The sequence below is a fragment of the Kwoniella newhampshirensis genome, chromosome 9 (assembly GCF_039105145.1).
Source record: "Kwoniella newhampshirensis strain CBS 13917 chromosome 9, whole genome shotgun sequence".
Taxonomy (NCBI): Eukaryota; Fungi; Basidiomycota; class Tremellomycetes; order Tremellales; family Cryptococcaceae; genus Kwoniella; species Kwoniella newhampshirensis.
The window spans coordinates 575,832-595,602 of NC_089963.1; the positions used below are offsets into that span (position 1 = coordinate 575,832).

Here is a 19,771-nt window from a genome sequence, read left to right on the forward strand (position 1 = left end):
GAAACATATATCGTCGTTCATGAAATCATGCAGGGTGATCTATACGACATCTAAAGACTTACTATACGTCCCTCCCCATATCTATGGGTATCGCCTGTGGGGGCTCATGATCCTTCGCTTTCTCATCTACATACGCTTCTGCCGTCTATCATCCGTGTTCTTTCTTACCCCTGATCAAGTCCTCACCTCCGAGCAGATCCCAACCATTCTCACTCATCCTTCTCGCCTCTCCTTCTTCCACCTCTATTGACGAAATCATCCACTCCCAACGAGTGTCTCCTTCGACCAGACTTCAACCATCCTTCCCACCCCTTTGTCGAGCCCGTCCCTACGTACATGACCACTCTGTCCCTCGAAGGTCCAGCGAGTCCATCTCCGTGTCCTGCCATCGCGTCCCAATGTATACCGTCGGTGACGCCGTCTGTTTCAGAAAGGGAAAAAAAAGGTTCAGCTCAGTCTTTGTTTCGGAAAGTTGGAGAGTGAAACACTCACGTCTTTCGAGGTATTTTCTTACACGCTGAAAAGTTGACAAGAGGACCGATCAGTAACGCAATCAAGGACGGGAGTGATGGATGAGCGGTACAACTCACCGCTGCATCGATGATGATATCGTGACCACCCAAGAAGAACGCTGTCTTGGTAGGGTCTGTCGCATTAGGGATTTCATCGAAGAAAAGAGTGTTTTCAGTCCAATCGAAGTTCTGCATGGATTCATAAGATACGTAAGCTCATGGCACATCAACGACTACAAATCAATACCAGCGATGACGAAAGGTAGTGGACACGACAAGGTAAAAGCGTGACACTCACCCGCTGTATATAGTTTGCGATGCCCACTTCGCAAGCGATGAAGTAGTATAGCAGGAGCTCGAGTGCCTGATCGCATCGCCCTCAACATCAGTGTACATCCTCGGGAGTCTAGCTCTGCGGACAATTGGGCAACCGCACATACCGTCGCAGGTTTACGATAACAGAACGAGTGGCAGACGTCTGGTGTTGTCAGATGTCAATCATAGTTTTCCAGGCAGATTCTTATCGAGGAAGACTCGCCTCCTTCCCACAGACAGAATACCACAGGATCGACGAACGTGCTTCTTTTGATCATCTGAGGACAGTCTTTGAGTACTGCCACACATACACCCTCATCAGTGACCGTCCACACATGCACTGTCAGGTCACGTCATGATACTTACTCCATCCATGCGCCACACTTCCGTTCGAATGGCTCAGCATGGACACTCCGCCCATCTTGCTTCCTCGAGCATTCTCGTCCCAGAATCCCCATTGAGTGCAAATCGTCTTCATAGTCTCGACCAGCTCCTGTCGAGACCACGGTCGAAGATGCCGAGGATCGAAGAGGGACTGGGAGGTATAGGGCGATAGAGGGATCAAGATCGGATGAGTAGGAAGGGATTTGATCAAGTGTTTAATGAGGAAATGCGATTGCAGCTGAAGAGTCAAGACCAGCGTACTTTGTTCAGCTGCAGATCGACTTCGTTCGGACCTTTCAGCTCACCAGACCAAAACCCAGACCGTGCATGTAGACTACAGGCAGAGCATTAGGAATAGTCTTGCCCTTCTCAGGTGTCCAGTCTTTGGGTATCCGTATGAGGTACCTAGGTACACATCGCATGTCAGCTATTTTTCCACCTCAATCAGAAAAGAGATGGAGAAGCTGACTCGACATCGCCTTCCCGGTACTTCAAATGCATTTGTCAGCACCAGCTCCCGGACGGATCCAATTGAGAGGACAAGCACTCACCAGTCCCATCCCTTGGTATGGATAGACTACCTCTCGCAGCCAAGTATTTGTGATGTTCGACAACGCATACAAGATCAACGGTCTTCCTCTCGCCTGAGAGAAGCGGGGTATCAGCATGATCCTGCGCAATCGAGTACGAAGCCTGGCCGAGGATAGGTCGAGAATGTTCAAAACTCACATTGACCGGATCCAAAGTCAACCTCAACACCTGAATACCTTCGGTATGACCATCTTCAATGTCGGTACCCGTTCTCGCCTCGAGTAATTCCAACGCATAGTCCAGGAATTTGACGTATTCCTCGTTCTCGCGGACTTCCTCGAGAGGAAGACCATAACATGACCAAGCGAGCCAGATCAGGATGTTCTCCTTGCGTAAAGAGGACCAAGGGGCGTGGCCGAACCTGGTCAAGACGGTTAGCGAAGACCAGGCAGATAGACTTGTCACAGTTCTATACGATGCGCTCGTGTGCGACGATCGAATAGCAAATGAAGCAAGTGATTTGTTCTCTCTCCAAATCAGGGAGATGAAAGATCCCCACTCACCATGTTCGTAATCTCTCTCTAAATTCTATAGCTCGCTTATCCCAAGGATGTAATTTCTGGATCTCGCCATCATCACTCATGATCCCCTCATATCCCCACGTATCTTTCTGATCGTTCGGAACCACATTGCCTTCGACCTCATCCCTCAACCTCTTCTCCCTCTCCCCTTGTTCCTCTTCGACAAAAGCGTCCAGAACACTTTTCGCACCCTGTGTCATCCTCCCCACTCTTCGCCTCTCTCTCATACCGACGCTCTCCTCATAAGCCTTGTCTCGAATATGGTAGAGATCAGCCACGCTGATCAATCCCTTTTGATAATCCTCTTCGGCCCTGCGAATCTCCGCGTCCCCTTCTCCAAGGTCATCTCCGACTTCTCCGTAGGCTTGCCCATGCGCGAATCCGTTGGTCGTGATTCCTTTTGAAGGGACAGGGTACGTCAGACCGGAATGCAGGACTCGAAGGAATAGGTCCGTCCGCGTAGAGATCGAAAGCGAGGACGGCGGTGTAGGTTTCTGGACGTATCGAGCGAGATAGAGATGGTAGAAGGAGAAGAGGACTTCGGTCAATGCGTATGCGGCGAAGATGGTGGCTGTCAAGCCGAGTCGACCGGAGAGACCGGGAGAAAGGAGGGTGTACCATACCAGATAGGCGCTGCGAAAGGACAAGTAGCAGTCATCAGTAAGTGCATAGTTCAGATCAGGAACAAGGCGGAGTCGTTTTGTTGACAAAGTCGTACAGGCAGTCTTCGATCGGGAGACATATACGCCGTTGGACTAAGAACAGATGCAGCGAGGGGGTGATGATACACTCACCACGACAGAGGCGTTATCATCCAAACGGACAACACCAGACCCAAAGCTATATAATACCCCTTATCAGGCTCCCTATCCAGGTCCACGATCCTCGGATACACCTCGTCAGGCAACGGCGTCAACAAAGGCAGCGTATCCACTATCTTGGCAGAGGCCATGATGGCGAGCCCGGGTGTACAGAGGATCCGAGTCCTAGATCGTCTGTATAGGAGGACTGGTGCTCTGTTGATCTGAATCTTCGTTTCCTGTGGGGAGTTGAATTGTTGTGTTTTTGGAAAAGTGGACAATGGAAGTGGAGGGTCGTTATTTTAAAGTTATGATTACAATTACGATTACACGAGTGACACGGTGTTACTCGTCATGTACTTGGACGTCGAGATCGTGGATCAAGACTGGCTGTTGGAAGGTCCTCGTGATGCGATAGTAGCCTCGCCGATAGCTTGATGATGGGTAGAAGAGTGTGATGGTCGCGAAAGTAACCAACACATCGTTTGTCCCCTTGACACGAAAACAGAGGACTGCCGCAGAATTTAAGCATACGTTGTTCCAGTCCATGTTCCACCATCCGTCCATTTATACATTCATCATCTATGAGTCATCGATACAGAGTACGAGTGCGAAATTCTATCCCTTCTATACCCTTTGAAGCCTTATCGATCTGCACTGATAACGCTCGGAAACGTATCGCCATAACACCGATACGGGATCCATTCCCACGCAGCGTATTTCCTGACACTTTACGCATTGCAGAACAGACCTGACCCGTTCTAGCCCTCACCCTCCCACAGCAATACTCCGAAACCTACGCAGATCATACCTACTCCGAAGAAAGTTTGTAAATCCGGCATGTCACCTGTCCAAAGAGCGTCTACGATCGCGACGAGACCTATCGTGAGGAGGTTCGCGACGGACGAGGTGGTCGGACCCCATATTCCGATGAGTACCATGAGACCGGCGTTCTGCGATAAAGACGAATATATGGGTTGAGGTGATACGCGCAATATTTAGAGGGTACGAGCGAATCCAATCAGCATGATGATAGAGGCTCCGTTATGACTCGGTTGCTTACATATAATGATCCTCCCCACGCAACCACTTCCAACGCTGCCCAAACCATCCCAGGACTATCACTGCCATTTCCAGGCCACTGGAACGTCTCATACCCCATCCAGTGCAATCCAACGATTGGTGGCCACATGAGTAAAAGCGTCGCGAGACCTATACAGCTCGTGAGAAAGTTGGCGTGTAACGCTGGAGGTAGAGTGACAGGATAACCATGCGAGAGATTGATCTGTGTCTGTTTAGGCTGGATAAGGAAGGAGGATGAGGTATTGCGTTGCAAAGAGGGCGGCGAAAGAACGTCGGGAGGCTGTGAGTGAGACGAAGGTTCTAATGGGATAGGCGGAGACGGATGAGAGTGCGGTATGGGGCGGTGATGGAAGGTCGCACTGGCGGACGGCGATGTGGGCGGGGAATGGTGTGCAGGTAGGGGAGAGTAAGAATGAGAGGGAGAGGGAGTCGTGACACCGCCGTGGTCTGAAGGAAGCGCGAGTTTGTATACTACTTCATAGAGACCGAGCATGATTGCGCCTGTGGTGTGTGAGGTTGATTAGCATAGGCACCTCACAGCGGAGTCCGTTGAAAGCTGCAGCCCTCAGCCATGTAGCCCATGCAGTGGAGCTAGCCTGTCTCGGTCTCAGAGTTGACCCACAGTTCGCTCGGAGGTGTCCCTCAACCACCGCTTTCATTCTCCAACACCAATGTTCACGAAAGAAGCGATCCCAGCGAACCCCTCCGACTCACCGAACAACATGATCCCATCACCCAATGCTCTTCTGCCCATCTCTTTCCCGCTATCCTGCACCCCATCCAGACTGATCACCACCACGCCCAAGAACGCCAGCAACACACTCCCAATCGTCACCTTGCTCACCGGTAATCTCAAGAAGAGCAGACTAAAGCCGTACGCTGCGAAACTGCTCGTGGCGTAGATGGCCGTGATGTCCATTGGGGTCGAGAGGGACATGGCCACGAACCACGCCAAGGCGGGGATGCTGACCAGCCCTGTCAACCAGATGACTTTGCGACTCCATATAGGCAAGATTGAGCGCCAAGAGGCCATAACCGTAGCCGTTGCGTCGCTGTACGATGTTGAGATACCGGAGTCATCTCGGACGACAGGAAGGAGGTCGAGCTGCTCTGAGACTAGACGTTGGATTGAATGAAGATAAGCAGAGATAGGTATTGTCGAGGTGAACCGTAATAGAACCAAATGGATAGGGAAGATGAGCGCGAATGTAGAATGAGTGAAATAGAACGTGAAATACGTTTTCGAGTAGTTGAGATCGACGACCAAGTAATGGGCGAACTCGGTCTGAGCAGCGGAGGAGATGACTATTCCTATCAGAATTGCGAGGGGGAGCACGAACGATTTCTTCGAGAGGGAATGGGAGGGTGTCGATGGGATCGTCGGGCGGGTCGACATCGTTGTGGTTCTATTTCGTCGTATTATCTCCTTGTCGGCATTTTGCCAGTGTGGTCGAAGTGCAAGGTGCAGGGACGAAAGGATAGTTCAAGACAGCATACCTATCGCGCTGTGGTTCGACTGAAGACCCGAGTTGAAACATTGAAAACCAAGAGACAACTCCCTACGCGTATGACGTTGGTAAGTCCAGTCACCGGCTAATGTTTACGAATAAACTCCCGGTTCCACCTCTAGGAGTCTCAACGTTCAAGTCATGCATAACTGTCATATGGATACAGAAGTATATATATTTCATACGTGGCTCTCAGACTGCCACATGCATACTCAAGTGTGGGGCATATATGGCTTGAGGTGTGGAGCGAAATCGCAGCATTCGCTTTCGCTGACTTGCTGATCGACTGATCTGACAGCGTCGTCGATATCGCTTCATGTTTTCGTTACCCATCGACTTCTTCATCTTCGAGACATTGATATTGATCCCTCTCTACCATTGCTGGTCCTTTCCTCGGTGGTCCTAGTGAAAGTGGCCTCTCCCGCCACCATGCGCACCTCGTCCACCTCGCTTGCCCCGTTCACCACCCCGACTTCCCCTTCCACCCCTTCCTCGTCCGCGGCCCCTGCCGCCACGGTCGTCAATATCATGACCACCTTCGCCAAAACTGTGTCTTGGTCCGTGGTCGTGGTCGTGGTCATGGTCGTGGCTGTGCCCATGTCCGTGACCGTGGCTGTGAATGTGAGCATGAGGTGTGCTCCTGTGATCATCAACGTATTCTCTAAATTCTGCCCCGTATCCACCACGACCACGACCTTGACCACGACCACCACGTCCTCGTCCTCGTCCCCGTCCATAGCCGGAAGGAGAACCTGGAGGTGATAGTGGGCCTTGTCTTCTCTGAGGACTTTGAGGACGATCGTATGGTCCTGGTGGTGGGGGGACTCGAGGACCATATCTTGGATCATAGCTTGACCCTGATGAATAAGCATCCGCTGGACCGAGTGCCAGTGCTGGAAGGGCTTGTGGTGCGGCAATGGCAGCAGTAGCTATCTTCTCCAGCTGGGTAAGTTGAGCCTTGAGGGCTTCAATTGTCTCCACAACATTCTTGGCGTCTAGACCTTGTAAGGCTATGGGAGGGGCAGGTGGAGGCGGAGGACGCTCATAGCGGTCTTGTACAGGTCGAGGATCTCGAAGATCAAGCGGTGATGCTCTTGAATACCTATTGTTGACAACGTCGTCAGACAGGGCCCGACTCGTAAGACTGTGAACTGACTGTTTCTCACGCGATACATCGGTGATCTGGTCCCTTTCTCGGTCCAAAGGGGGTCGATCATACGATGCGGGCGGATAGCGCGGATGATACGCTTCCGACGTTGCACTCCTCGGCCCCGTAGGTGGTGCATGCGTAGGTAAGATTTGGTCTTGACGTTGATGGAAAGCAGAAGCGAAGGAGAGAGCTGCAGGAGTCCTCGGATCAGGATACTGGTGAGGGCTCGAAGGGCGACGGTACGAATCCCTGAGAGGTCCACGGACAGGAGACAGGAGACGAGATACGTAGTAACCAGGAGCAGGTGGTTTGACAGGAGAAGGTGATCGTGGTCGATATCCAGAGGTTCGTCTGAACCGATTTGGTGATGGGGATCTAGGTCTGTTGCCTCCAGATATACGCCTGTTGCAAGAACGATATTAGCAAGATTGGGGAATAGCTGTGATAAAATATTGCGCACTCAGCCAACCTCTGACCCTCATACTGAGCGTCTTCTCCACTTCGCGAAGGTTGAGAACAGGTGTCCCTCGAGGCATGCTTGTTCTTGCCTGGAGAGGCACGCCTTTTGGGCGAGGAAAAGCCCCGCTGGCCGGCCCGGGAACCACTTTCCGGCACGCCAGCATCTCCTTGGTATCTCGCAGGTATGAGATTTTTTCCGCTTGGTTCAAAGTGTGACGGAGCTGAGCTCGTTCCTCCTCGAGGGCTGCGACCGTGATTATCTCGCTTCTGGAAGCGGGGGTCCCAATTGTCGTACCCGGAGGCGGTAGTCATTGGTCTTTTGTCAAACTGAGAGCCTCTGCTTTGCTCAAGACCATCACTGCCGTCATCATCGCGAGAACGTTTGAGATCACTGACACCGCCAGCTTTCGAGTCCGATCTTCGGTCGTCATACTCCTGATCGCGTCTGTTGGCTGTAGACAACGATTCTTCATATTTCTGACGAGCTTTCAATCTCTCTTTGAGCTCCTGTTCTCTGGCAACTGCATCATCGCTAATCGGTGTTTGTTGGCGTATTTGTTGAGATAATATGAACGATTCGGCCATTTGAGCCAATTTTGAAGGCTCCACTTCTGTTGTACCTCTTCTTTGACGAGTCGCCTCTACTTCAGCTTTGAATTGACGAAGCTTGGCGAGGGAGTCGAGAGACTTCTCTTGTCCATTACCTGATCCCTCATTATTTGTGAAGGCCATGCCAGATAGGTCCGTCGGGGCCGTCAAAACTGATGTGGCAGCTGTAGAACCAGATGTAAGTGATGGTGTAGGCGGTACGGAGGCGGGATCGGACGGTTGCATGGGCAAATGGGCCAATCTGTAGGTCTGTACCATGTTTGCTGGACTCAAAGGTGGCGGTTGAGGAGAGTTCTGAGATACAGATAAGGATGATCTATATCCTTCATCATGAGTAGTTCCCGCTCTACCGAAACTTTGATCTCCATCATATCTGCTGTTTGACCCGGCTTGCATGGGATCTCTAGCATAGTCCTGGTCACGGCCGCCGCGTCCATCCCATCCTCTGCGCGAGTCGTCCGAGTCAAGAGATCCGCGGCTGCCCTTACCTTGCAGTTGTCCCGGATGAAATGGTCGCTTGTACGCACTGCTTCGAGGATCGATGCCATTGGGGTCATACGACTTGCCTTTGTATCCTCTTTGTCTCAAAGGAGGACCAGACGACGACATAACCTGAGGACTGCTCATTCCACGGGCCCTCAATGACAACCGGCAAGATGGTGTCAGCCAGTAGGCTTTGAGTCGGTTTTAGACGTCAAATGAATCCCGGAGCGCGTCGATATGATGATGGAACAAAGCTTTGCCCTGCGATAGTTGACTGTGTTGTCGGATCAAGTTGATGGACAGAAGAACGCAAAATGACGAATGAATGACACCCCTTTTATCCCTTATCTGAGACGCTTTTACCATTCAATTCTCCATGTGTGCTGAATAAGCAGCTGAGGGGCAAATTGACAAAGGATCCGATGGATCAAAGGCCGCACTTCCTTTCGTCAAGGACGGTCGAGTTGTCTTGACTCGTTATTTTACTGCTAGGGGAAAGGCAGTCTCGTGTCGTCCCAGAGCGGTGGTCAAGAAGCGAAAGACGATTGCTGACGGTCGAAAGGTGAGTAGGAGGGTATGCGAGCCTCGACGACGAGCTGCTGCCGTCGTACTGGAACAGGAGCGAGAAAGGGTGTTGTCGACGTCTACAGAGCAAGTCGAGTGGGATGCGAGCGGACGTTGACAAGTGGAGGTTGGTTTGCGGCTGCTGGAATCGAATCGAATCACCGAACACATATCACCGGACAGGTGGCGTATTCGGTGTAGCGCCCTCTATATGCATTCTCTCTTCTGGATCATCATCTCAGTCATATTGTTTGCTCCTATCATACATCAGACAACATACGTAGGCACCATGCCCTACGTTCGCGACTCTGCCTCTCCACCCCAACGTGCCGTCTCTTCGTCACCCGAGATCGCCGATCATGCTGGGCCTTCTACCACGAAACACCGCAACACCGTGATCGATCAACAACGACGTCAGGTATGTTTTCAACCGCTCACAACGACATCCCTGCTAGGCAAATTCCAGCCCGATGCAGCCTCGGATACTGATCTGTTCTTGTCACTCTCCCTACAGGTGGAGAAACTTCTCGCGAATCCAGAGAAGGAAGTCCAGCTTCCAGTCGGAACGAAAGAACGTACACTTCGAGCACCTCGAGAGATGATGAAGAATGTGCAAGGATCGAGTGCGGGAGCTGGATCAGGAGAGTTTCATGTATACAAACAATCCAGACGGAGGGAATATGAGAGACTGAAGATCATGAATGATAAAGCTAGAGCGGTATGTTCGAGGTTCCCCATACCTATCAACGTGCTATGTTTCCTTCCCCAACTCCTCCCCCTCCGTGCAACAACTCCTGACTCGTACTGTCATCTTGCGATTCCACACTGATCTGTCGGCTGTGTACCCATTATAGGAAGAAGAACAAGCGGCGTTCCAAGCTCGTCAAGCCGAACGTGACGCCGCAGCAGAAGCCAAAACAGCCAAAAACCGCGCAAAACGACAAAAGCGTAAACACGGAGGGAAAAAGGGTGACGAAGCGACGGCAAGAGGCGGAGGAGCAGGCGGACAAGCAGGTGGCGAAGCGGGCGTGGCAAAGAGGAAGTTGGGTGGGGGAGGGGTCGGGATAGTCTTCAAAAGACCTGGAGAGGAAGATGGCGGGGCGAGCGAAAGTGAGAGTGATACACCGGTAGGACCGGGTGAGAGTGACGAAGTGGGACCGAGTGTTCCCGAGCTGGCACAGCCTATCGAGTCGGCACCAGCGGTGGAGGATGCGAGGATCTTGATCGTGGATGATGATTAGGGACCTTTATCGGAGAGGGAAAGAGCGAGAAGGAGAACAGGTCATGTGTTTAGTCTGGCTACCATGCATGTATTCAGGCATTTCGACTCTCTTGGAGGAACAAGGGGCCCAAGTATTGCCTTTCGGACACCAACATTTCTAAGCCAGTCCATCTTCAATTGAGTGCCAGACAGCTCAATGGCTCATTCTGTGGTGGGGTCTACCACAGTCTCGGTATTCAGAGGACATGTCGCATAGAAATCAGCAAGGTCGAAGGACAATGTTCCAGCGACTTGAGGGCGGTCGGCGAGTGGATCAACGCAAAAAGTCTCGAGCCGAAGTGTCAGGCTTTGTGTTCACTGGCTCTCCATTCAGGTCGAGATTCGGAGCTTGCACAATTTGGGCGATACAAGAGCCGCGTCTTGTAGGAATGAGTCGCACCCCGATCCGCCAATCGGTCGACGTTGGCATATTCAGGCGAGTTCTCAGTAGCGTTTCCAGCGACTCCTCATCAAGGCTTCAAACAATGCATGTGAACTCGGATCATGGTCGCTGTTTGACCGATTTCAGTAAAGTGGACGAACTGATGCGGCGAAGTATGACCAGGTGACAAGCGAGGTTACAGAGGGTATCATTCGATCGTTGATTTTACTGCATGAGGGGATTCAGCCTTAATCCGATAAGACTAACTTATCCTATCAAGTCAGAGCCAATCGGAGGATGTGGTCGTACACTCTGTTGGTCGAATGAGACAGCTGACAGCTAGAGGCAGTCCACTTTGTGCATGGTCCTGATCGTACCCAATGCATCCACTATATGTGTACTGGACATTGTGCTGGCGGTCTCATCCTGGGTACCACATGTCGTTCTCCCAACAAGCAACTTTGAGTCTATCATAGGAAAAGTTAATACTGGGTTGGTACATGTGAGTGTGTATTTTTGATTTTCCCAGACCCTGAACTGGTGCTGGGGTGCGTATCTCTCCACCTAATCCGTCCATCATCCATCCCATACAAAATTTATACTCGTATACAATCATCGTTCATCTTCACAAGCATCTCCGACATACCTAACCATTCTGTGCATAGTATTCGCATCCACTCCTCCCAACCGTCTTACATCTGCTATGGAGCCAAAGTGATCGTCCCTTGTCACGTATACAAGTAAACCTCGTATACCGGACTTTCCCTGATCTTCTTACCCTCCGTTCGACACTTCGACACTTTCTTGCAATAACAACTCACCCACGCTGCTCATCGCAGTTCTCCTCCTTCTCAGGCCCGGCGACTTGTCTCACATCGATGATCTCTTGACAACATGGTCAAATCCAACACACCTCTACAGATCCGACTCACGGAACCTGTCATCTTTCTCAAAGGTCCTTCGACAGGTTTGGACTTCCGGGGGAGACCTCAGACGGTTCGACAGGATGGTCAACCAGCAATGGTCAGAGGTCTGTTGACGTTGAGATTGACCAAGCCGACGAGGATAAGGAATATCACCATCAAGCTTGAAGGGAAGGCGAGGACCGAATGGCCAGAAGGTGAGTCTTGCTCATGTATCCAAGTATACCAACAACATTGTTGCTCGCCTTGTGGCATCCGGCTATACTGACTCCGCTCGATAGGAATCGGAGCCAAACGGATGGAGACTTCGGAGGAACATGTCATCTTGTCTGAACAGACGACCTTTTTCTCGGCTCTTCGTGAAGACAACTCCCGGTCACGATCTACCCGTCGAGCTCTTTCAGTTGGGCCCGGCGTTTACGCTGGAGCCGATGACGAGCAGGTGGATGATGACCTCGATCTATACGACGTCCCTCGTGACGAGACAGGAGACGACTGGGTGAACATTGGAAGACGAGGGTCTTTTGGAGGAGGAGGGAGGAGACGGGACCCCATCAGAAGCTCGAGCGCCATGCCTGGGACCCACGACTCGAGCTCATGGCATCGTGATGGCTTCTCACGTCGACCTAGCTTCGATAACCCGTCGAACAGAAGTAGCTTATTGGATGTCTCGGGGCTGAGTTTGCGCGAAAGAGGACCATCCCCAGCATACACCCCGACCGCCTCTCCACCCAGATTGCCGACTGCCTTACCTGGTCATCTTTCCCGCCCATCTTCCCTTCGACAGAGCAGCACCTCTCTACCTCCATCTCGTGAACCAGCACTCTCCCCGATAGCATCTGCCGCACCATCCGCTTCTCCTTCCGAGCGTGGAGACAGTGCCGAGGCAGATCATCGTCGACCAGCCCATGCCATGCGGAGCGCGATATCCGCCGATGCTCTACAGGAGGAGACTGTCTGGGAGCCCAGTCCATCGTCTGCCGCTCATCCTGACGAGGCAAACGAATACGCTATAGACGATGAGGAAGAAGACGAGGACGAAAGTTCAGGAACGCCGCCGGCCCCTCGGCCCATTCTGGAACAAGGCGGTCGGCTTTCGAGTACAGGGGAAGTGCGGTTCCAGGAGTCTGCATCTCAACCAGAGCAGAACTCGGAAGACGCCGAGAAAGATCCAGCGTCAGCGACCCTCACAAACGTCCCAAGCGCCGCTGAACCGGAGACTCTCGAGACAGTCCCGGAAGGCGACCCGTCACCAGCTCCCATCCAATCTCAATCCCCCCTCAATCCTGGCAATCGAGCCGCATCTGTACGAACATTCAATTCGAACTTCTCCGCCTCTTCGGCATCACTATCCTCATCCCTTGAGAACAGCGGCAACGACGCTCATCCTGCCAATTCGGCGGTGCAAGCTATATCAACTGTTTCGACGCCTGGACAAACCTCGCCAGTGACCACCGGCCCGCAGTCCATTCCTCATAGACCATCGACTGACGCCCATCATGCTTCTGGCGAGACCTCGAGTCCAGCGTCTTCCAGGAGACCTAGCGTATTGTCGAACAGTCACCGTGTATCATCCGAACAAAGTGTCAACAATCTCAGGAATCGCCAATCCAACGAAAGTTTGGCGGTCACTCGTGCTGGAAGGACCTCGCGTACCGGCAGCGCTTCGACCATCGTAGAAAGTGGTCGCGCTCCCAGTGTCAATGGCTCGCAGCCCACACTCCCCCCTGGAGTATCTCCCAATGCTCGAACTCACCGTACAGCTAGTGGCACACCTTCCTTGACTTCGGTACCCAGCCTGCAACATCTACGACCTGGGTCTGGCGTCCATCGCGACAGTGAAGACAGCAGAGGGAGAAAGAGTGGCAAGTTCAGCCTTGCTGCTACCCTTCGTGGGCTAAGTCGCGACGTGAAGGAGAGGGTTCAGCATGGTCGACATCCTTCCAAAAGTCGATCGCGCATAGATAGTCCTACTCGACATGGCAGCTTTGATTTCGCCCCTCCGACTGGTGGCGCTTCATCGTCCACTAGCGTGAGCATGATGATGAGCAGAACAGGAAGTGGTTCAGGAGTACCGGACTCTTTCAGGAATAATCAACAACGACATGCCTCTGTCACGAGTGGAGGTGACTTCACAGTGCCCTATGGTCGAGGTGGAGCTGCCAGAAGCAGCCGATCTCGAGAGCGCGATCCTAGTGCGACGAGGGTTCGAGACGGCCAAGAGCGAAGCAGAAGCAGAGCAAGAGGAAGACATATGGGAATGAAAGTTCTAACCGATAAGTTGGGTCTAGGGGAACACGAAGATCAAGGAGAGGATCTACATAATTGGAAGGAGTTCCGCAAGGGTATGTCATTACGAGTGGACTCTTCAATGACACTTAAGCTAATTACTGACGTCAAACAGGAACATACAACTACCCTATATCCTTCCCCATTCCTGTCAACGCTCCACCTAGCATTCACGCCGAGTTCGGGTCCGTCGTGTACAGACTGAAGGCTTCCGTTGTTCGAGTTGGTGCTTTGACACCCAACCTCACGGAAGACATGGAAATCACAATGATCGCAACACCACAGGAGGATGATATGGAGGAGACTGAAAACGTCATCGTTGAACGACAGTGGGAGGAGCAGATGAGGTGAGTCATCGTAGTTGCACGTTTCCATGGCGCAAACTATCACTAACTCGTCCCCGAAAGATATCAAATCACTCTCGGAGGAAAGGCCTTTCCGATAGCTGGAACGATGTGAGTGTCTTGCGGTTCGTGTGCTATCGGAATGCCCCGCTGAAACTCCCTTCAGACCCATCAGCATTCGATTGATGCCTTTACTGAAATGCAAAATCCATCGGCTGACTGTCGCACTTGAAGGTAAGTGTCGCTTCCTGATGCGAAAATTCGCGCTGACGATGTCTGTAGAGAAAACGGATTACTATGCTAATGAGCGCAAGGTGGCTCGACACGAAACACCGAAGCGATTCATCCTCATGTTCGTGAAACAGCCCGATAACAAAGAAAGAATCGAGCCCCTCCTTCCGATCATCTCAGACGATCCCAATGCGGCGGAGCAGTCACCTCTAGCTGAAATGGCTCGCCAAGCCGCGCTCAACAATCCTCCCGCGGATGCTTTTGATCTTGAGCGGGACGTGAACGATTCCATGTATGCGAGCTTGATGGAACCGACTGGTCCGTGGCATCTCGAAAAGGATCTGACAGTACCGGACTGTACATCCAAGATCAAGTTCACAACGAAACATGACCTAACGAACATCACGGTTGGACATTGGTTAAAGGTGACTATTCGAGTCGAAAGAGGAGATGACGAGGCGATGGATTCGAAAGGAAGGCGGAAACAGTTCGACATCATCATGTGAGTAAATGCAGCTTGATCCAAATAATTTGGTCCTGAAGAGATACGCAACTCAGTGAAACGCCCATCAAGATTCTCGACTGTCGAGTGAACCCTCAGTGGAACTCTCTTCCGACATACACTGCTACCCAGCGAAATGTCAACGCTGTACCCGGAGTGTGCTCGATCCATTCTGGTAAAGCGAATGCGCCGATCGGCTATGTTCGACCTTCAATTTCTGGTCCATCTGCCCCAGATACGTCGCACACTGCGGCTCCTCTTTCCTTGATATCCGGTCTTCCGGATGCTGGAGCTTCAAGATCTGGTCAATCCCATTCACACAGTCGAGACAGACGGGGAACGGTTGATGCATCTGTAGGAGCACCCGCTCCACCCGTTGATGGAGGAGAAGACACCCTGCTGGAGAGGAATATCGTCTATGACAGACTGATGTCTGGTCAATTGACCGAGACCGGAGAGACACCTCCTACTTACGGAGAGGCAATGGCGGATTCGGCAAGAACGAGAAGTGTGAGTAGGGTGAGAGATATGGAACGGCCTACGTCGGGCGGTGGTCGACCTAGAGATGGGTCGGAAAGTAGGAGTAGGTCAAGGTTGAGGACTTAGTCGGTCAAGTGTCACAATTTTTAAAGGTATCTAGAATAGACATACATTTAGACGTCTGGGAAGTGAATTTTAGAGGGAGTCGATTCGTTGGGTATAATTGACAGTATGATCTGAGACTAGGAATAGAGTTACAACGAATGCATCCCGCTGTTTCCTGTGCGATGCGAATATGTTTACTGTGGTCTATCGTATTGTGTACACTTTCTCAGGCCATATCAAGGAATGAAGCTATCTATTGCCCTGGGGGATCAACCATATCTGCAGGAGGTAATGATTCTTCTCCGTCAAACGCATCAGGAGGAACACGACCTTGTCTATGAGGGATGAGATGAGTCGAGACAATTGGCCGTGGATCAGCATTAGACGATGGGATGTATAAGCAGAGCGACGAGCACAGACACGAACGGGCGAGTAGATGAAGGCCCCGCATAGACGCAAATGGTCATGGCGAGTATGGAGACGTTGGCACAGGAGAGAGAGGGACTGGAAGTAAGGTAAGGCAGGAAGGAAAGACTCACAATTCGGTCATTGCGCCTTTGAGGATATAGAGGAAGGGAGCTTCGCCAGCTGGGGGAGGTGCGGTTTGATATGCGACTGGATTATTTATCATGAAATATTAGCATCTGCCCTTTTTCCCTTTCCCCACTCTTCTGCGACCCCATCACACGATGCTTGGATGTTTGGACGATGGGACGAAGGGCAAGATTGGTTGAACTGAGGTGATTTGAATTGAAGAAGATGGAAGATGCCACTCACTCGTCGTATTACATCTTGAACAGCAGAATGGCTGTCTGATTTCCAAATCCTGAGTACCTTTGCTATTATCAGACAGTGCATTCGCATCAGCTAACGAATCCACCTCCTACGAGGGATCTCAACGGGAAGCTGAGTGGAGAGAGCGACACGACTCACCGGTTTAGAAGACATCTTGTACCGGGAGTAGCGTTGAGTTTGAATTTGCGTGCAGGTTGTTTGGAGGGGTCTGGACCTGGTTGTGATCGTATGATGTATGCGCCGTCGGATCTGTACGGGAAGGTACAGAACGCGAAGATCCGGTCAGCGGGTAGTCCACTCAAACTTGTCAAATGAGTATATTCGATAACGGTCAAGTAAGGATCAGTTCTCTCGTGTCCATCGATGACAACCCAACCCTCTCCGTCGCTGCCTCACAGCCCTCTTTCCTGCCTGAGATTCCATGACCGAGCCATTCGGTATATCGTACTCATACTCACTTTCTCTTCGGTAACCTGTCCAACTTGCCTTGCAAGACCAGAACGAAATCACCACACAGACAGTAATACGACCGAAGGACGGCACGAGCGGATTGAGTCTGACCCGCTTGTTCGGAAGATGATGTGACTGCTCGCGAGACGATTTTCGGCATTGTCGCGGGTGAGTGTGAGAGGGATGTCAAGAGTGTTGCCAGGGGCTTGAGATGTGAGATTGAACAAGAGGAGAAAGAGAAAAGTTGAGTGATGAAGGAGAGCCAGATGTCGATATGTACAGATCTAGACGTAACCTGTAACTTTCACGTGGTCTGCCTGTTCTCTCGGTTTGCAGCGAAAAAGGCGGGATACGAACCCCCTTCAATGGTATGTATCTTCCCTCTCCCCTCTCTTCCACTGTCTCTCTCTGCGAACCACATTCCTCCGTCCAATCAACTCTGTAGACCCCTCTCCCATCCGTATTGTTCTCTGCAGGACAGTAACTCGTGAACCATTCACATTCGATTTGGCCTCTTCCGGACCGACCATCGTCCTGCTGCGCAAAAAGTTGCTTCATCATCAAAACGGACGCCTCTTCGTCACCCTTCCTCAGATCCCCTCAGCCCCGTTTCATCGCATCTCGCACCTCGTATTTCACGTTTCGTCGTCGTCGTCTATTATTTCACAACGAACGAAAATCACTCTCAAAGCTCTCGTCACTCTCTTTCGCTGAGAGCGTCATAGATACCCTCAGAGCACACCGCACCATTCATCTGCTCGATACCGGTCGGTCATACGCGTATCTCGTCCAATCGATCAACAAGATATGGCAGCTATGACGGCGAACGGTATTCAACCCAATCCTAATCACCCCAACCAGGGGGTGGGGATGATGAGTATGTATATGGAGGAATCGCCCATCGACAGTGCGTCGATGATGGGTATGGGATATCCTCAAGGAGGTAGCGAGAGACAGAGCAGGATCGTCTCTCAACCTGCGCCTTTACTAGATCAATGTGGGTGCCTTTGGCCGCTTTTCTGGTTGTCAACAAGTCTCCTTCAATCCCTGTCTCTCTTGTCTGAGTGCATCCTTGGGTGAAGAAAACATTTCACGACTTAGAATCATGTTCTCAACAGTAATGTACCATGAAGACATGCTGACCAAGTCCTCTATGCGTGATCTCAGCCCATTTACGTCCCGGTAAACAAGCCGAACTCTTATCCCACGACCGTACACTCGAGCTCTACCGAGAAAACGCCAAGAAGACCAACGATCCAGAACTCATCTTCGAATTCTCTGTCTTCATGATCGACGCCGCCAAATCGATGGTCCCTCCCGAGCTCGAAGCCAGTCCAAATCAACCCCCTACCACTACCAAGCTGATTGAGAAACGCGATGAGCTGACCAAAGAGGCCACTTCGCTGTTGAAGCGTCTGGCGGACAGGGGATATCCGGACGCTCAGTATTTTTTGGCGGACTGTTATGCGAATGGGATAGGGACGGTGAGAGGGAGACAGGACTTCGACAGAGCTTTCCCGTTGTTTGTGTTGGCGGCGAAGCATGGTCATCCAGACGCTTGTTATAGAGCAGGAACTTGTTGTGAACATGGTTGGGGTTGTAGGAGGGAGAGCGCAAAGGCCGTGCAATTTTACAAGTGGGTCTTCACTTTCACTCACAATCTTCGAGTCTCCTCCTCGCTATCGATTTGCGGAACCGTACCCCATCATTGTATGTGAGCTATGTCTGATATGCTTCGATCGAATCAGGAAAGCCGCCGTTGGCCTACATCCCGGTGCAATGTACCGACTCGGAACAGCGGAACTCAACGGCGCTCTAGGTCTCAACAGACGACCAAAAGAAGGCATCAAATGGCTCAAGCGTTCGGCTGAACACGCCACCGAAGAGTTCCCCCACGCCCTCCACGAACTCGCTCTTCTCCACGAGAGGGGTATCGACAACGTCCTCTTTGTCGACTTTGATTATGCTGCGGAACTTTTGGCTCAGGCCGCGGAGTTGGGATATGCGCCCAGTGCATTCAAGTTGGGCGAATGTTACGAATATGGCAAGATGGGATGTCCGGTCGATGCGGCTTTATCTATACATTACTATGTGAGTGTGATATAGTCTCTTTCGCGAAATCCGAGCTGGTGCTGAATTGGTGCTGCAGAACATTGCCGCACAGCAAAATCACGTTGACGCATGTTTCGCTCTCACCGCTTGGTATCTTGTAGGATCACCCGGCGTGCTTCCTCAATCAGATACGGAGGCGTTCCTGTGGGCGAAGAAAGCGGCAGAGATGGGATTGGCAAAAGCACAATACGCTGTTGGGTACTTTACCGAGGTGCGTCCAGCTCTTGTTAACCCAAGCCAAACCAAGGATTTTTGCTGACATTGGTCTACTTTACTTACTCTCACCATCACTGCAGACTGGAATTGGCGCCGAACCGAACCTACAAGCAGCGATGAAATGGTACAAGATGGCAGCTGACGGTGGCGATAAACGAGCTTCGAAGAGGATCGCGACAGGGAATAGGGGTGATGGGACTTCCGCGTTGGACAGGAGGTTAGAGATGGAAGCGTTGAAGGAGGAGCATCAATCGAAAGGAAGCAAGGACAGTTGTCTGATCATGTAGAGCGATTGTGGTGCTCTACACATGTTGAAGGTAGGGTTTCGACATATCGGGGAGCGAGCCTGAAAAGTGTTGCGGGTTTCGGTTTCGTAGTGTAGTGTTTAGTTCTTGCCTGTGTGGGAAAGAGGCCACGGCGGGTGACGCGACTGATGACGGGTCTTGGCGGATGGCAGAGTGAAGCCGTATGAAGCTATCACATTGTACTGTACAGTACTGTAGCGTAGCATATGTACAGTAAGACTATACATGTTCAGATGAGCCCAGTATCTTCTTGTCAGGGTCGAAAGAGCGGGATGATGTTCCCGGCAATAACTTATATCAGAGAGCAATTGCTGCGGCTTGGATGTCCAATGGAGAAGACAGAAGACCTCGACAGTTTCAGCAGATCCCAGAGTGGCGCTCCGAGCGGCGAATCCAA

General features: G+C 51.6%; 7 protein-coding genes across 7 annotated transcripts; 3 read left to right on the forward strand and 4 right to left on the reverse strand.

The window, feature by feature from the left end:
- Positions 1 to 209: 209 nt before the first annotated feature.
- Positions 210 to 3,275, reverse strand: IAR55_004911 (uncharacterized protein; the record flags this gene model as incomplete). The annotated part of the gene is made up of 13 exons (XM_066948005.1): positions 210 to 421; positions 493 to 517; positions 591 to 701; positions 811 to 876; positions 953 to 990; positions 1,051 to 1,125; positions 1,194 to 1,449; positions 1,517 to 1,616; positions 1,681 to 1,700; positions 1,763 to 1,855; positions 1,941 to 2,163; positions 2,306 to 2,956; positions 3,118 to 3,275. The coding sequence occupies 13 exons, from the start codon at positions 3,273 to 3,275 to the stop codon at positions 210 to 212; spliced, it is 2,028 nt and encodes a 675-aa protein (XP_066801464.1).
- A 609-nt stretch (positions 3,276 to 3,884) lies between these two features.
- On the reverse strand, positions 3,885 to 5,602 carry IAR55_004912 (uncharacterized protein; the record flags this gene model as incomplete). Its single annotated transcript, XM_066948006.1, has 3 exons — positions 3,885 to 4,076; positions 4,187 to 4,707; positions 4,921 to 5,602. The coding sequence occupies 3 exons, from the start codon at positions 5,600 to 5,602 to the stop codon at positions 3,885 to 3,887; spliced, it is 1,395 nt and encodes a 464-aa protein (XP_066801465.1).
- Positions 5,603 to 6,116: 514 nt separating this feature from the next.
- Positions 6,117 to 8,559, reverse strand: IAR55_004913 (uncharacterized protein; the record flags this gene model as incomplete). The annotated part of the gene is made up of 3 exons (XM_066948007.1): positions 6,117 to 6,816; positions 6,871 to 7,266; positions 7,325 to 8,559. 3 exons carry the CDS (start codon positions 8,557 to 8,559, stop codon positions 6,117 to 6,119), a joined length of 2,331 nt encoding a protein of 776 aa, XP_066801466.1.
- A 709-nt stretch (positions 8,560 to 9,268) lies between these two features.
- On the forward strand, positions 9,269 to 10,220 carry IAR55_004914 (uncharacterized protein; the record flags this gene model as incomplete). Its single annotated transcript, XM_066948008.1, has 3 exons — positions 9,269 to 9,397; positions 9,494 to 9,697; positions 9,834 to 10,220. The coding sequence occupies 3 exons, from the start codon at positions 9,269 to 9,271 to the stop codon at positions 10,218 to 10,220; spliced, it is 720 nt and encodes a 239-aa protein (XP_066801467.1).
- Positions 10,221 to 11,516: 1,296 nt separating this feature from the next.
- Positions 11,517 to 15,517, forward strand: IAR55_004915 (uncharacterized protein; the record flags this gene model as incomplete). Its single annotated transcript, XM_066948009.1, has 7 exons — positions 11,517 to 11,742; positions 11,827 to 13,890; positions 13,950 to 14,181; positions 14,242 to 14,289; positions 14,345 to 14,412; positions 14,461 to 14,911; positions 14,968 to 15,517. 7 exons carry the CDS (start codon positions 11,517 to 11,519, stop codon positions 15,515 to 15,517), a joined length of 3,639 nt encoding a protein of 1,212 aa, XP_066801468.1.
- A 232-nt stretch (positions 15,518 to 15,749) lies between these two features.
- On the reverse strand, positions 15,750 to 16,901 carry IAR55_004916 (uncharacterized protein; the record flags this gene model as incomplete). The annotated part of the gene is made up of 5 exons (XM_066948010.1): positions 15,750 to 15,831; positions 16,036 to 16,111; positions 16,274 to 16,335; positions 16,430 to 16,540; positions 16,750 to 16,901. The coding sequence occupies 5 exons, from the start codon at positions 16,899 to 16,901 to the stop codon at positions 15,750 to 15,752; spliced, it is 483 nt and encodes a 160-aa protein (XP_066801469.1).
- Positions 16,902 to 17,548: 647 nt separating this feature from the next.
- IAR55_004917 (uncharacterized protein) lies at positions 17,549 to 19,356 on the forward strand (the record flags this gene model as incomplete). Its single annotated transcript, XM_066948011.1, has 5 exons — positions 17,549 to 17,738; positions 17,909 to 18,377; positions 18,490 to 18,832; positions 18,891 to 19,064; positions 19,150 to 19,356. The coding sequence occupies 5 exons, from the start codon at positions 17,549 to 17,551 to the stop codon at positions 19,354 to 19,356; spliced, it is 1,383 nt and encodes a 460-aa protein (XP_066801470.1).
- Positions 19,357 to 19,771: the final 415 nt, after the last annotated feature.